Source organism: Xiphophorus couchianus, chromosome 16 (genome assembly GCF_001444195.1).
Source record: "Xiphophorus couchianus chromosome 16, X_couchianus-1.0, whole genome shotgun sequence".
NCBI lineage: Eukaryota > Metazoa > Chordata > Actinopteri > Cyprinodontiformes > Poeciliidae > Xiphophorus > Xiphophorus couchianus.
In genome coordinates this window covers 12,352,061-12,364,436 of record NC_040243.1, presented here as the reverse complement: position 1 = coordinate 12,364,436, position 12,376 = coordinate 12,352,061, and the positions used below count along the sequence as shown (strand labels likewise).

At 42.6% G+C, this 12,376-nt stretch overlaps 2 protein-coding genes across 2 annotated transcripts; one reads left to right on the top strand and one right to left on the bottom strand.

The window, feature by feature from the left end:
- Positions 1 to 934: 934 nt before the first annotated feature.
- LOC114160147 (MAPK regulated corepressor interacting protein 2-like) lies at positions 935 to 4,724 on the top strand. Its single transcript, XM_028042593.1, has 5 exons — positions 935 to 1,399; positions 1,476 to 1,545; positions 1,957 to 2,096; positions 3,583 to 3,681; positions 4,392 to 4,724. The coding sequence occupies exons 1-5, from the start codon at positions 1,345 to 1,347 to the stop codon at positions 4,460 to 4,462; spliced, it is 435 nt and encodes a 144-aa protein (XP_027898394.1). The 5' UTR covers positions 935 to 1,344; the 3' UTR covers positions 4,463 to 4,724.
- Positions 4,065 to 11,910, bottom strand: trap1 (TNF receptor-associated protein 1). Its single transcript, XM_028042592.1, has 18 exons — positions 11,699 to 11,910; positions 10,427 to 10,597; positions 10,255 to 10,337; positions 10,025 to 10,165; positions 9,140 to 9,211; positions 8,803 to 8,963; positions 8,609 to 8,718; positions 8,452 to 8,525; positions 8,183 to 8,338; positions 7,896 to 8,016; positions 7,717 to 7,786; positions 6,792 to 6,939; positions 6,525 to 6,710; positions 6,307 to 6,445; positions 6,136 to 6,221; positions 5,487 to 5,632; positions 5,331 to 5,403; positions 4,065 to 5,237 (listed from the first exon to the last, which is right to left on the bottom strand). The coding sequence occupies exons 1-18, from the start codon at positions 11,805 to 11,807 to the stop codon at positions 5,136 to 5,138; spliced, it is 2,148 nt and encodes a 715-aa protein (XP_027898393.1). The 5' UTR covers positions 11,808 to 11,910; the 3' UTR covers positions 4,065 to 5,135.
- Between the last annotated feature and the right edge of the window lie 466 nt (positions 11,911 to 12,376).

The following is a 12,376-nucleotide window of genomic DNA, read 5'->3' as shown; positions in this document are numbered from 1 at the left end:
GTCCTCATTGTATCAAAAGTCAGCACTTCATACCCTGATCTACGTGGATTTCAGAGCAGATGAGAAACAGACATTTAGAAATAGAGGAAAGATTACATCTTCCCAAATTGTTCAACTTATTAGGTACAGATGAGTGTTTGCCATAGCAGGAAGTGGGATTTTGTATGAGTGTGGAAGCAGTTTGTTCCCCTCTGTACTTTGAAGAAATTTTAAGACTGGTTCCATTGAAGTAATTTCATGCTTCTGTGAGTCTGGCAGTAATCAGGGGTTAGTTTGACTCTTGAATTTAAACCAAAGAATTCGGTCAATCATTGTTAATTTATGATTAACACAAGGGACTGTACCGCAGTACCAAGTTAGTTTGGACAGCTTTACGTCCGTAATCAAAGAAATTGTTTATTGAGCAATGAATTATTAAACAAAATTTGTGTTCATTCTAAAACATGTTTGTTAAAAATAAAAACATCTGAACGGGGGCAAGTACTTTTTCTTATCATTGTATATTACATCATTTGAGTCTTAAAATGAAATTTGTTTCATTTATATTTAAATATTTGGTGACGGACGTGTAGGGTAAGTTAAATGTTTAAAATCCTGCTTTGATGTTAAACCTTCTGAATTTTTACTCAGAAATTTACTAATGAAAATCTGTCCAAATAAAAGTTACCGATAATTATACTGTAGTAAAATGTAAACAGTTATCAGCTTGTGTGTGTGTGGGGGGGGGGTGTAATATAAACAGAGGCTGTTGGTAGGTGGGAGCGTTGAAGAAATGTTTTCTTTTTTCTATGCACAAACTAAACCAGATAATCATCCATTCCATTACTTTAGTTGTTATTAATCGGTGATATTCGGTTTTTTCCCCCTCCTAAAATAGTGGCTGCAGGGAAAAGGCGTAAAAAGGGGACGCTGTCTCTTTAAGGCGTTAAAGGAGGCGTGTAGGGGACGTCGGCAAGATGCGTCCAGAGTGAATGACTGCCGCTGCGTGTGTTTGTGTGACATTGTGACAGGACAAAACTCATCAGAAACAAACGGTTCGGAATCGCGTCTGCAGGTGAAGCGGAATCAGAGGGAAGGGACGTGGGATCCGGAGATGCGTCACGGCGGTTGGTGTCTTTACGCACAGAGGAGCTGCGCGGCGCACCGCTCACTTTCATGAGATTACAAAACAGTTTAGCCACTCTGCAGCCAGCGTGTGAAATTCTGCCTGCCTGCCTGACCTACATCCCCGGAGTTTTTTTTTTGTTTGTTTGTTTTCCCCCCCTCAAATTTCAGAAGAATGTGTTCACCTTAAAGGCGTGAAACAAAAATTACTGTGAGCAGCGCAGGTGGATTTCCTCCCGCATGATGTACACAATCACAAGAGGTCCAAGCAAACTGGTCACGCAGAGGAGAACAGGTGAGTCTCCTAACTTTCAGCTCCCTCCCACCTTCACTTTCCAGATACGCATCGGTGTTTTTAATCGTTTCCGCAGGACCCACTCAGCAGCTGGAGAGCAAAATAAATGACTTCAAGCACAAACAGACGTCCTGGAACATGCCGGAGTGAGTAAACCGATTCTTTAAACTCATTTAAAATTAGAGGGAACCTTCAAGTTGTCAGAAATGTGAGGGGTGTTTTTCGTTCACCTTCTTCCTAAACCCGAGCAACTTTCTGCCTGTTCCAGTGTGCTCAATGAATGTGAGTGCAGCAGTTTAAATCTCTTTAATCCAGAACACACCTTAACTCTCTGCCTGTTGTTACCATGATGACTTTGAGGCAGCAGACACGACCCTGAGTGTGTTTGAGTGTGACCTTGGCAGCACATGCTCCCTCTCTCATTCAGCTGTTGCAATCAGACTTCTACTGAGTCAAGCGTGCTTGAGTTTAGGTTCAAAGGGCAACTTTTTTTTTTTCTTTTTTCTTTCATACAGTGAGAATTAACAAAATCTCTGAATTCTCTTTCCACTTGTCAGCCTTTCTGCACCCAAGATAGTTTTCAACCGTCTGAACGGGAAGAAGCACCATCTTCCCGCTCTGGCGCTCCCCACAGACAGCAGGCATGAAGAGGCTTTCTCCCCGGAGCACGAGGAAAACGTGAAGTTCATCTCTGAGGGTGAGGAAGGCTAAACTGAGCTTTTCGTTTTCTGCACTGCTGGTTTCTGTGAATGACTTGGCTACTATCAGTTTTGGGTTTTTTTTTTTAAAGGCAACGGATCAAACACCTCCTTCCCTTCCTCCCAAGGCGACTCCCAAACAGCTGCTCTGACACTGATAGAGCAGAGAAACTCTCTCACACCCACATTTCACACTCCTCAGGACAGAAGTGCTGAGGGAGGCGGGGGGAGCTTTTGATTTCAACCCACAAGATGAGCTAATTGGACTTTGAAGGATAGAGAATTTGTTTGGGTCAAAACAGTCTGGGGTTGTTTTTTTTGGTTTTGTTTTTGTTCCCTACATTCACAGAATCCCTGTGTCTCTAGGAAACCTTGCTTGGCTCGGCTGTTTTTGCTTTCTGCGTCCTGCCAGTTGTTGGCATTGAAGCTCAGCCACAGCAGCCCATAAACAACTCCAGTAACCTTCTGTTTGATTGGACAAGGCCGTAAAGTAGAGCCAGCTCTGTAAAAAAAAATACAGCCGTTTCATTCCCATCAAACCTTTTCAGTTTTTCACACAACAGCCACAAGCTTCAGTGTGTTATAATAGACCATTACAAATAGTTTATCGTTTAGTCCAGCAAATAAACTCCCTCCAGAAGTCCTGCAATAGAGTCCACCTGTGTGAAATCTAATCTGAGCATAAATGCACCTGTTGTGTGAAAGCTGCAGGCGCTTCCTAGAGAACATGCTAAACAAACAGCAGAATTGGATGATTAAAAAAAAAGTATTTGAAGCTTTGAATATCTCGCAGAACAGTCAGAAAAAAGTGTGGCTCAATTACAAACATGCCGAGGCAGGGCCTTTCTAAACTGACAGGTTGAACGAGGACCAGCAGAGATCCAGAGTTCAGGGGGGAAGACTACAGTCGGTGCTCTGCAGATTTGGTCTTCCTTCCCAGGATGACCAACAATGTTTGTGAAATGGCCCTGTCAAAGTCCAGACCTTGGTCCAATTTTTAATCTCTGGAAATAATTGAAAGTTCAGAAAGTCAGTGTTCAGCCTGCCTGAGCTTGAGTTGTGATGCAAAGAAGAATTGGTGAAAGTTTCCCAAATATTCATCATTTTAGTTTCTAAGAATCTTTTTCAGATTTGTCTGGGGTTTTTTTTGTTTTTTTTATAGAATGTATAATTTTTCCATCACTTCATGGTACCTGGTCTATCATGTAAATCTCATTGAAATGCACTGAAGTTTGTGATTATGCGTTTGATACCGTTGTAAATCCCTGCAGCTCCCTTAGATTTAATCAGTCACACTGCATATGGCTGAGACTCTGAATGATTAAAAGCACAAACATTTCCCTGCAGTGGCCTTTGTTCTGGTGGACTTTGCTCCCCCCCCTAACTCTGTGAGTGTGTCACTTTGATGCAGAACTGTTTTCATATTTCTTCATTAAACACTAATTGTTAGACATGCGGTTGTTAAAGAGAGCTGCTTTCATTCAGCCTGGCAGGAGGTGGCTCAGGCGGAGGAAGGTCGAGGAGAGCAGGACTCCCAGACGGCGGTTTACTACAAAGAAGCGTCTGCTGGACCACACATGGACAGTGAGTACAGCTGCTTCTCTTCTTCCACCAGTTCAGCTACAAATACATGCAACAGACAAATTATTCAAATGAAGAGTGAGCTTTGCTTTTTATCGTTTTAAGAAGAAATTAGAGGCATTTGCAAAAGGTGTTTTCAATGTGGCCCTGTAGAAAATATTTCATTTAAATCACTTGCATTTTTTAAAGTCAAATTTTTTATTGCTTTATTTATAAGCGTATCAACACTAGAGGGCAAAACACATTTTAATATCCAGTTTTGAAACTCATTGCAGTTAACAGGCAAAGTTTATGCAGAAGATATTTTACATGAGTTTTATGTTATCACAATGAAATCTGCAAAATAGTGACACATTTTAACTTTATATAGCAAAGCATATCAATTGTGTATTTAAGACTTTGTTTTAATAAAAATAATACTTGCATCAAAAGTAGTATTGAGGAATCCTTTGGCTAAATATTTTTCACATCTAAATATGAAATAATGTTCTAATAGTGGACATGTTTTGTTAACTTACGTAGTTTCTGATTTCGACCACTAGAGGGCAGTAAAAGCAGCATAAAAGTCTATGAAAAATTAGTTTTTTGACTTAGTTTTTATTCCAATCACAATACTGAACAGCATGATTTTGTGAATCTTTTTTGGAGCAAATCTTATGTCCTTAGATTTTATTTTAGACCGATGAATCAGATCCTTGTTTCTTCCTTTCCAGGCTTTGTGCCCATAGATCTGGACGAGTGGTGGGCCCAGCGCTTCTTGGCCAACATCGACAAGCTGTCCTGACGTTCCAGACTGGATCTGATGCTGTTTGCCAGTCAGGAGGTGAGAACCGAGGAACGGCTCACCGAGGAGAAACGAAGCCTGCTCCTGTAGGTGTGACGGCCCAGGGATGCTTTAGATGGACTGACAGCGCTGGGACGCTGACCCCAACGCTGCTGAGAGCTACTTCAGTGTCTGAAAGACCAGATGCAGGATAGGGTTTCTGGTGGTGTTTATGGTCACAGCAGAGACAGTTTGAATGCAGTAAAATTATGTTTTTCCAAGACTTCTGGGTTTATCTTTTTTTTTTTTTTTATTTATTTCACTGCATTTGTAGTTTCCACTTTAATAGTTAAACAGCTTTATTTGGCAACTGATGGTGCCATCCCTAATCTTAAATGTAGTTTATGAAATGTTTGGAGATTTAAATTTGAGAACAAGACGGGGAAACTTTAAAACTGACTTTCACACGTCAGACATGAACGGAATTCGAGTCCATCAAAAATATACCAAGAAGTTCGTCTCAAAATGGATGAAATTTCTCAAACACCACAACCAGACGGAGAAACGTTTTCATTCTGATTTGTGCAGCAACAAATTCATCCACAGTAGTCTGTATTGTTCTCCTGAACTGTCCTCGGTCAGCCTTTCTTGGTGCTGCGAATGCTTCACTCGGCATCTGGAGTGAGACGAGCCGTCAGTGTTTCTCCAGAGCTCTGGCCAGGAGCTCATTGAGGCGTGAAATCATCGGCCGGGGGTCGTCGTTCAGGCCGGCTGCAATCATGGCGTTGTCGTAGATCTGAAACGAGCGACGGTTTAACGTCTCGTAATCAGGCACAGCTGTAGATGTTTAACATTTTGTTTAAAACTAGACAGAAACAAGATTCAGTACCTGTTCCAGCAGCAAACCAGCCAGTTCAGAGTTTGTGTCCTTCAGTGAGTGCAGCTTCTTGATCAGATCGTGTCTAACAGGTGAGGAGAGGATTATAGTTAGAAGTCCTTACTTGTTTCTTTTGAAAGGAACAAAACGGCGAAGTCTGTGTTTTACCCGGCGTTGATCTCCAGGGTGGGCTGCAGGATCTGGGCCCTCTCCTCAGCAGTGCGCGCTAGCTGCTGGGTTCGGAGGAAGTGGCGGGCCGCGCCCATTTCCAGCACTGTGATCATGGCGGGATGAGTGTCGAGACGAGGAGTCAGCTGAGCGTTACAAAAAAACGACATTTGTGGAATTATGATTTCAGTTCTAGACACTACAGCATCCTGCAACAGTGTCTACATTTAGCATCACTGGGACGCATCAAGGAAAATCATCAAAGGAGTTCACTGAAATGACTACATCTGGGTTAAAAACTCTTCGGTGCATCATTAAAATTGGAAGATGAGTGGAAAAACCAACAAGTTTAGGGGGGGGGAACTGAACAGCTGCTAATTTCATGCTCCCATCATGCATAGTGGCGGCTGTACAAGCCTGTGATGCCACAGGGACACAAAGCTAAGAGGGGTCCAACAAAAATATTAGCACTAGTTTTGTTTCAAACTAGAAATGTATATTCCTTCTTCTTCACATAAATACTGTAATAGAATCCGTTTAATTTTGTGGTAAGATGATAACATGCCAGACATCTGATATTCATGGAAAGAGATTTTTTTGGAGCTTTTCAGTCTTTGCTCCCTAATGTTGACACCATTCCTGCGGTTACCTTTATGTTTGTGACTCGGGGACCCAGAGCGTTCTTCATCCAGGCCATCAGTTCGTCCGCCTGCTCCTGCGTCAGCCGCTCAGATGCTGCGGTGGAGAACAAGGCGGGGTTACAGCCGTGACAGAGCTCACCACCCGCTCCGCCCGACCTCAACCTGAAGGTGGGGCTCACCTGGCTTGCTGTCCTCAAACTTCTCCTCCTTGTAGTGATCCACCACGATGTCCGTCTCCACCGAGATCAGCTTCTTCTTGTCAAACTCCCTGAGGTGAAGCAGGGTCAACTCGTCGAACTGCTCATAGCAGAACAGGACCTGCGAGCATAACCAAGTTAACCCTCATCTGGCCTCTCACTGCATGAAAACATTTTCAATCGCTCGTTATGTCTCCCACCTCCATGTCTTTCTTCTTCATGGCCTCAAAATACGGCGAGTGCTCAGCCAGATGTCTGTTGGGGGCACACAGGTAGTAGATGTTGCGTGTGCCAGCCTTCATGCGGGATCCATACTCCATCAGGTTGGTCTGCTGGCCGGCCGGCAAAGCGGACGACTCGAACCTCAGCAGCTTGGCGATGTCTTCCTGCAGAGCGACAGACCAGCTGGTGAGGACTACGCTCCTTAAAAGCCTGCTGTGCGGGGAGCAACGTATCTAATGCAGAACCTTTACGTCCTGTTCCTGGGTGGTAACGATGCCCTCCCGCATGAAGAGCCCGTAGTCCTCAAAGAACTTGTTGTACTTCTCCGGGTCCTTCTTGCTTTGGTCCAGCAGGAAGCGGATCACTCGCTGCTGCAGGACATTTCGAAGCTTTCTGAAAGAGGAGATGCACATCAGCACATATGGTCACCAGGATTCCCAAACACACCTCTGGTCACAGCTTCAAACTTTTCCAGATGGAAATTTCCAAAAGTTCTCAGCTCCTTTTTGACTAACAGGAAGGTTAGTGAATTTACTCTAGATGATATTTACACTGCAAAAACACAAACTCCTACCAAGTATTTTGTCTAGTTTCTAGTGCAAAAATCTGACTTTACATAGGACAAAGCTACCAAGTAACTTTTGAGCAAGATATAGGAGCATATTTTAAGTAAATAATTAATTAATATTGAAAAAAAAATTTTAAAGTACCACTGGCAGATTATTCAATTTATAACATTGGAAAAATGTCCTGTTATAAGACTTTTTTCTAGAACAGGTAGAAACCAGAGAGGAAGAATGGATGGAAGGCCAACATTGATGGATCAATATGGGACAAGATATCTGGCCAGAAAATAAATTCACTGGTTTGAGAAGAGCATTAAAACTCTTTTCTTTTAGCAATAGTTGTATCTAAATAAATATTTAAATCCCAGAAAATGCAAATAAAAATCTGAACCAAAGGAGCTTAGAGAGGCAGATTTGTAGAAACCTGATATCAATCTTACAAATTAGATTTTCAACAAGACAATAAACATACATTTTTTGAATGCAGTAAAGCTCCACAACATTAATCTACCTGGACTGTATGCTTTAAACCTAAAGATTCCCAAGGTGAGAATGAGCCACAATCAGAAACAAAAGGTTTGAATTGAAAAATACTTCACTCTACCTGATGAGGGCGCTCTCCTGCAGCAGTTCTCTGCTCAGGTTCAGGGGGATGTCTTCGCTGTCCACCACACCTACAGCCGCAAAAACAAATGGTTACATTCCTGATGTGAAGTGTGAGATGGAACTAAAAGGCAGAGCTCAGTAGACCAGCGGGTGGAAAAGTTCGGAACGACGCAGAACCTCGAAGGAAGCGCAGCCACTTGGGCAGGATGTCGGTGGCTTTGGTCTGGATCAGGACCTTCCTGCTGTACAGAGCCACGCTGGAGCCCATCTCTCTGCTCACGTCAAACATGCTGGGTTTCTGTCAGACGGGACGAGGATTAGTCCAGTTTTATACGATCATAGACAAGATCCAAACTTCATTCAAACATTTTCCTTATCAAATCAGCTATAACCGTACTTTTTCCCTCACCATTTCCTAACTAAAATTCCTAAACTTGACCTAAAATTCACCAAACACTCCTCACCGCGTCAGGGACGTAAAAGATGCTTCGGATGTTGAGCGGCGCGTCGGCGCGGTAGTGCAGCGTGTAGCGCGGCTTATCGTAGGCCTGAGCGATGTAGCGGTAGAACTCCTCGTGCTGCCAGTCACTGATTTCTTTAGGCTCCATCATCCACAAGGCCTGGTGGACAAAACCCAAACAAGAAATCCTTTTGAAAGCAGTCAAAAGGTTACAGAGTGTGCTCTGTAAGTTTTGCGTTAAACACTGAAGATAACAGAAGGACTGAGGCTCACCTGCAGAGTGTTGAGCCTCCGTCCGTTCAGGAAGATGGAGAAACTAACAAAGTTGCTGTACTTTGTCACAACCTCTGAAACACATCATGGCGTTGCTGTATGAATTTTATTGTACACAGTTGTGGTTCAATAGATCATGGTGCAGTTTGAGTTTTACCTTTAACTCTGTCCTCAGAGGAAAACTCCTTACAGTCGTCTTTGAGGTGCAGCACAATTTTAGTTCCCTGTTGAACGCCGCTGGCTTCAGCGATCTCAAACAGTCCAGAGCTGAACGAGGAAGTGAAAATGTCCATTTGAAGTTTAACAGTTTTACAAATAAAAACAGAATAAACGTGGTTTCAGTGCTCTCACCCATCGGAGGACCACTTGTATCCGGGAGCGTCCGGCTCCGCAGAGCGGGAGAAGACGTCCACATGGTCAGCCACCATGAAGGCGGAGTAGAAGCCGACACCAAACTGACCGATGATGGTGCTGCTGGCCTCTGCCTGGTTCTGCAGGGCATCTAGAAACGCCTGCAGTGAAGAGGGGAGAGAAGATGACGAGAAGGATGTAAACACATCAGTTACAGGACAAATTCAACTTTGCTAATATAAACACAGAGCCAAAGCTCAGTCACATTAACGTTTAAAGTCATTTGCCTCCATAACGACCACCATTGGCGTTCACTTTGCTGAACATGAGCACTGACCTTGGATCCAGAGCGGGCGATAGTACCCAGATTGGCCACCAGCTCCTCTTTGTTCATGCCAACTCCTGTGTCCTATCACAGAAACACATTTTTCACTAAAAAGTTTAATTCAACATGCAGCAGCACACTACCACCACCAGATGGCAGCACATATGAGAAGTCAAACAACAGAGCAGAGTGGTTTGTCATGTGTTTAATATTTGTAATGGTTAAAATGTTCCTATATGTTAACTTTATACTTTATAATTTCCAGTCTTTCATGCTACAGTAAAATTGTAGAAGTAAATGGGAAACATCCGGGGTTTTCAAAATGTAGGAATCTGTGAATATCAATTTTCTGACCTATAATGTCTGAATTTTTTTCATGCATACCTGAATATTAAAAAACCAACTATTTCTTATACCATCATCAATAACTGGACTGCTCTAGATTACTTCTCAGAGGATGAATGCAAAAAGACTTAATAATAATAATTGAGCTTTATATGCATTTCAGGGTGTTACAAAACACTACGATTTTCATTTCAGATGCAATTTTATCACATTAAAGTATAAGCTCCAGTTGCGCTCTGGGTCACCTTCAGCTTATTTATTTTATTTTATTTATTTAACCAGGAAGTCTATTCATAACAGATCCAAAACAAAAAAAACTCTTCCAAATCCTTTAGTGAATGAAAATAACTGCGGGTTGTACAAGCCGTGAAGCAGCTGCGTATCAATAACGTAAACAATGTCAAAATTCAAATAAAGCCAAGATTCCACAGCTTAGTAATGCTAAAACATACAATGCTGGGACAAATCCAACAATATTTAAATCACATACAAAAGCAATAACAATACATTTAAAGGCCAAGATAATTCTCATCTGGCATTAGATGTGGGTACCTGAATGGTAAAGGTTCCTTTAACACCATCAGTCTGCAGGTGGATTTCCATCGGAGCCGTTTCCCCGCCAGCTGTGATCATTTTGTGTCGCAGCTTTTCCAAGGCGTCGCTCCCGTTAGAGATCAACTCCCTGATGAAAACCTGGTGGAATGAATAGATAGGAAATAGATACACAGGAGTGCTGACAACACTTGAGCAAAGTGGAGGAAATGTCCTTCACAACTTCTTACCTCCTTCTCCGAGTACAAAGATCTGGCAACAATGTCCAGAAGTTTCTTTGTTTCTGCCTGAAATTCATGTTTAGAGGAACTACCTGAAAAATTGTTTAAAGAATGACACAGAGCTTATGAGCTTTGAAGTTCAAGAAGGAGAGAAAGAATAACTTTGCAGCTGTTCAGGCACCTTCTACAGACTCCGTATCGGTGATGATGGTGTGTAGAGGTTCTTCTTCTGGCTCTTTCTCCACTTCCTGAGTGCTGTAGAAGGACTGCTGGTTGAAGCCCAGAGAGGACCACTGAGACCTCCACACAGTGGGCCGGCTGCTCCACCTCTGCTGCTGTCCAACCTGGAGATCTAATGACAGGAAGTGCACAAGGGAAGAAAGCTGCAGTATAAAGTATACACAAGAAATATAAACATACATTTTGCTGTTTTGGCAGTCTCTTCAAATATTGTGTCAATTGCGATGTTCTTTTTTCACATGCAATAGTTCTGTCCTGACAGTGGCTGTTTTATAGGCAAAACAAAACAAAGTACATCTTGTAAGCTATACGTATGTTTGCCACAGTCAGTGATGTTTCAGTGCAGCATCCAACAGGACATTTTACAGATGTTTACAAGCAGTATGGAGATGCTGCAGTTATCCTCATCACTCAAGCTCAGTTAAAAGCCTATTTTTATTACAGCTAACCTTTTGTAGTTTGCCATACTCGTGACTGTGTAGTCTAAAACATCCATCCATCCATTTTCTGTTAACCCTTGTCCCTAATGGGGTCGGGAGGGTTGCTGGTGCCCATCTCCAGCTACGTTCCGGGCGAGAGGCGGGGTACACCCTGGACAGGTCGCCAGTCTGTCGCAGGGCAACACAGAGACATACAGGACAAACAACCATTCACACACACACTCACACCTAGGGAGAATTTAGAGAAACCAATTGACCTGACATGTTTTTGGACTATGGGAGGAAGCCGGAGTACCCGGAGTACCCGGATTGAACCCACGCATGCACAGGGAGAACATGCAAACTCCACGCAGAAAGACCCCGGCCGGGAATCGAACCCAGGACCTTCTTGCCACAAGGCAACAGTGCTACCAACTGCGCCACTGTGCAGCCCTAGTCTAAAACATAACACCTCTATTTTAAAAATACTTTTTTTACTTTATTTATTGTGTAATAATATATTTTTTATTTTGTATTGTCATGAGCTACAAAACATGTTATTTAAAAATAAAAATATAACTTAGAATGTATCGATGTTTACTTGGCGAATTAAATAATTCAACAACATTCAAATATACAGAGTTGAATCAGTCTGTTTTTCCCATTTTTTTATTTCCGAGTGAACAAAACTAATATTTAACCTCATTAGCTGAAGGTTATTAGTAAAAACATGCAGTTCCCAGCTGATGGAGGGAGACTAAGCTAACTGCGCTACCTGACATAATACTACCTACCTCGCGAGACATTTAGCGTGCTCAGTCCACGCGCACAAGACGTTAACCGTAAATTGGTCCGGTGAGAAGAGCCGAGCAAGAGGCGAGCCAGGCCGAGGCAGCGGGACATATTGACGGATATCAATAAGCAGGTGGAGACCAAAAGTCACCGGACTGGGGGACACACGCTGACCGGTGAAGACCGAAGATGAGGCCGCGCTTGAAAATGACATCACCAGGGTGTCTAGAAATATGCCTGATGAGAATTGGAGAAGGAAGGTTTTATATTATTTCTGTTTGAAAACAAATTTACAAACATCTGTAGGTTTAATAAGTGTTTCATTAAAGGCAATTTTTTTATTTTGCATTTATTTTGAGAAGTTACTGTTAACTTTTAAAGGATACTAGTCCAGTGGCGTTGTTCTTCACTTACACCGACAATAAAAACAGCTTGGTGATACATTAAAGGCACTTCCCCGTGTGAATCCCGTTTCCCCCAACTCACTTTCACGAATATTTGTACAAAATTGGCATATAATTGTGCCCAAAATAGGCTTGTCCAAAAGGTTACATAATGGTCCTATCACTACCTACGGATAACCAGGTAAAATAATTGCACCTACCTGAGTCGCCGTGCTGTAAAATTGATTTATTTAAGAGATTTACATATATAATTCCAGGTCTCATTTGGCAGATGGC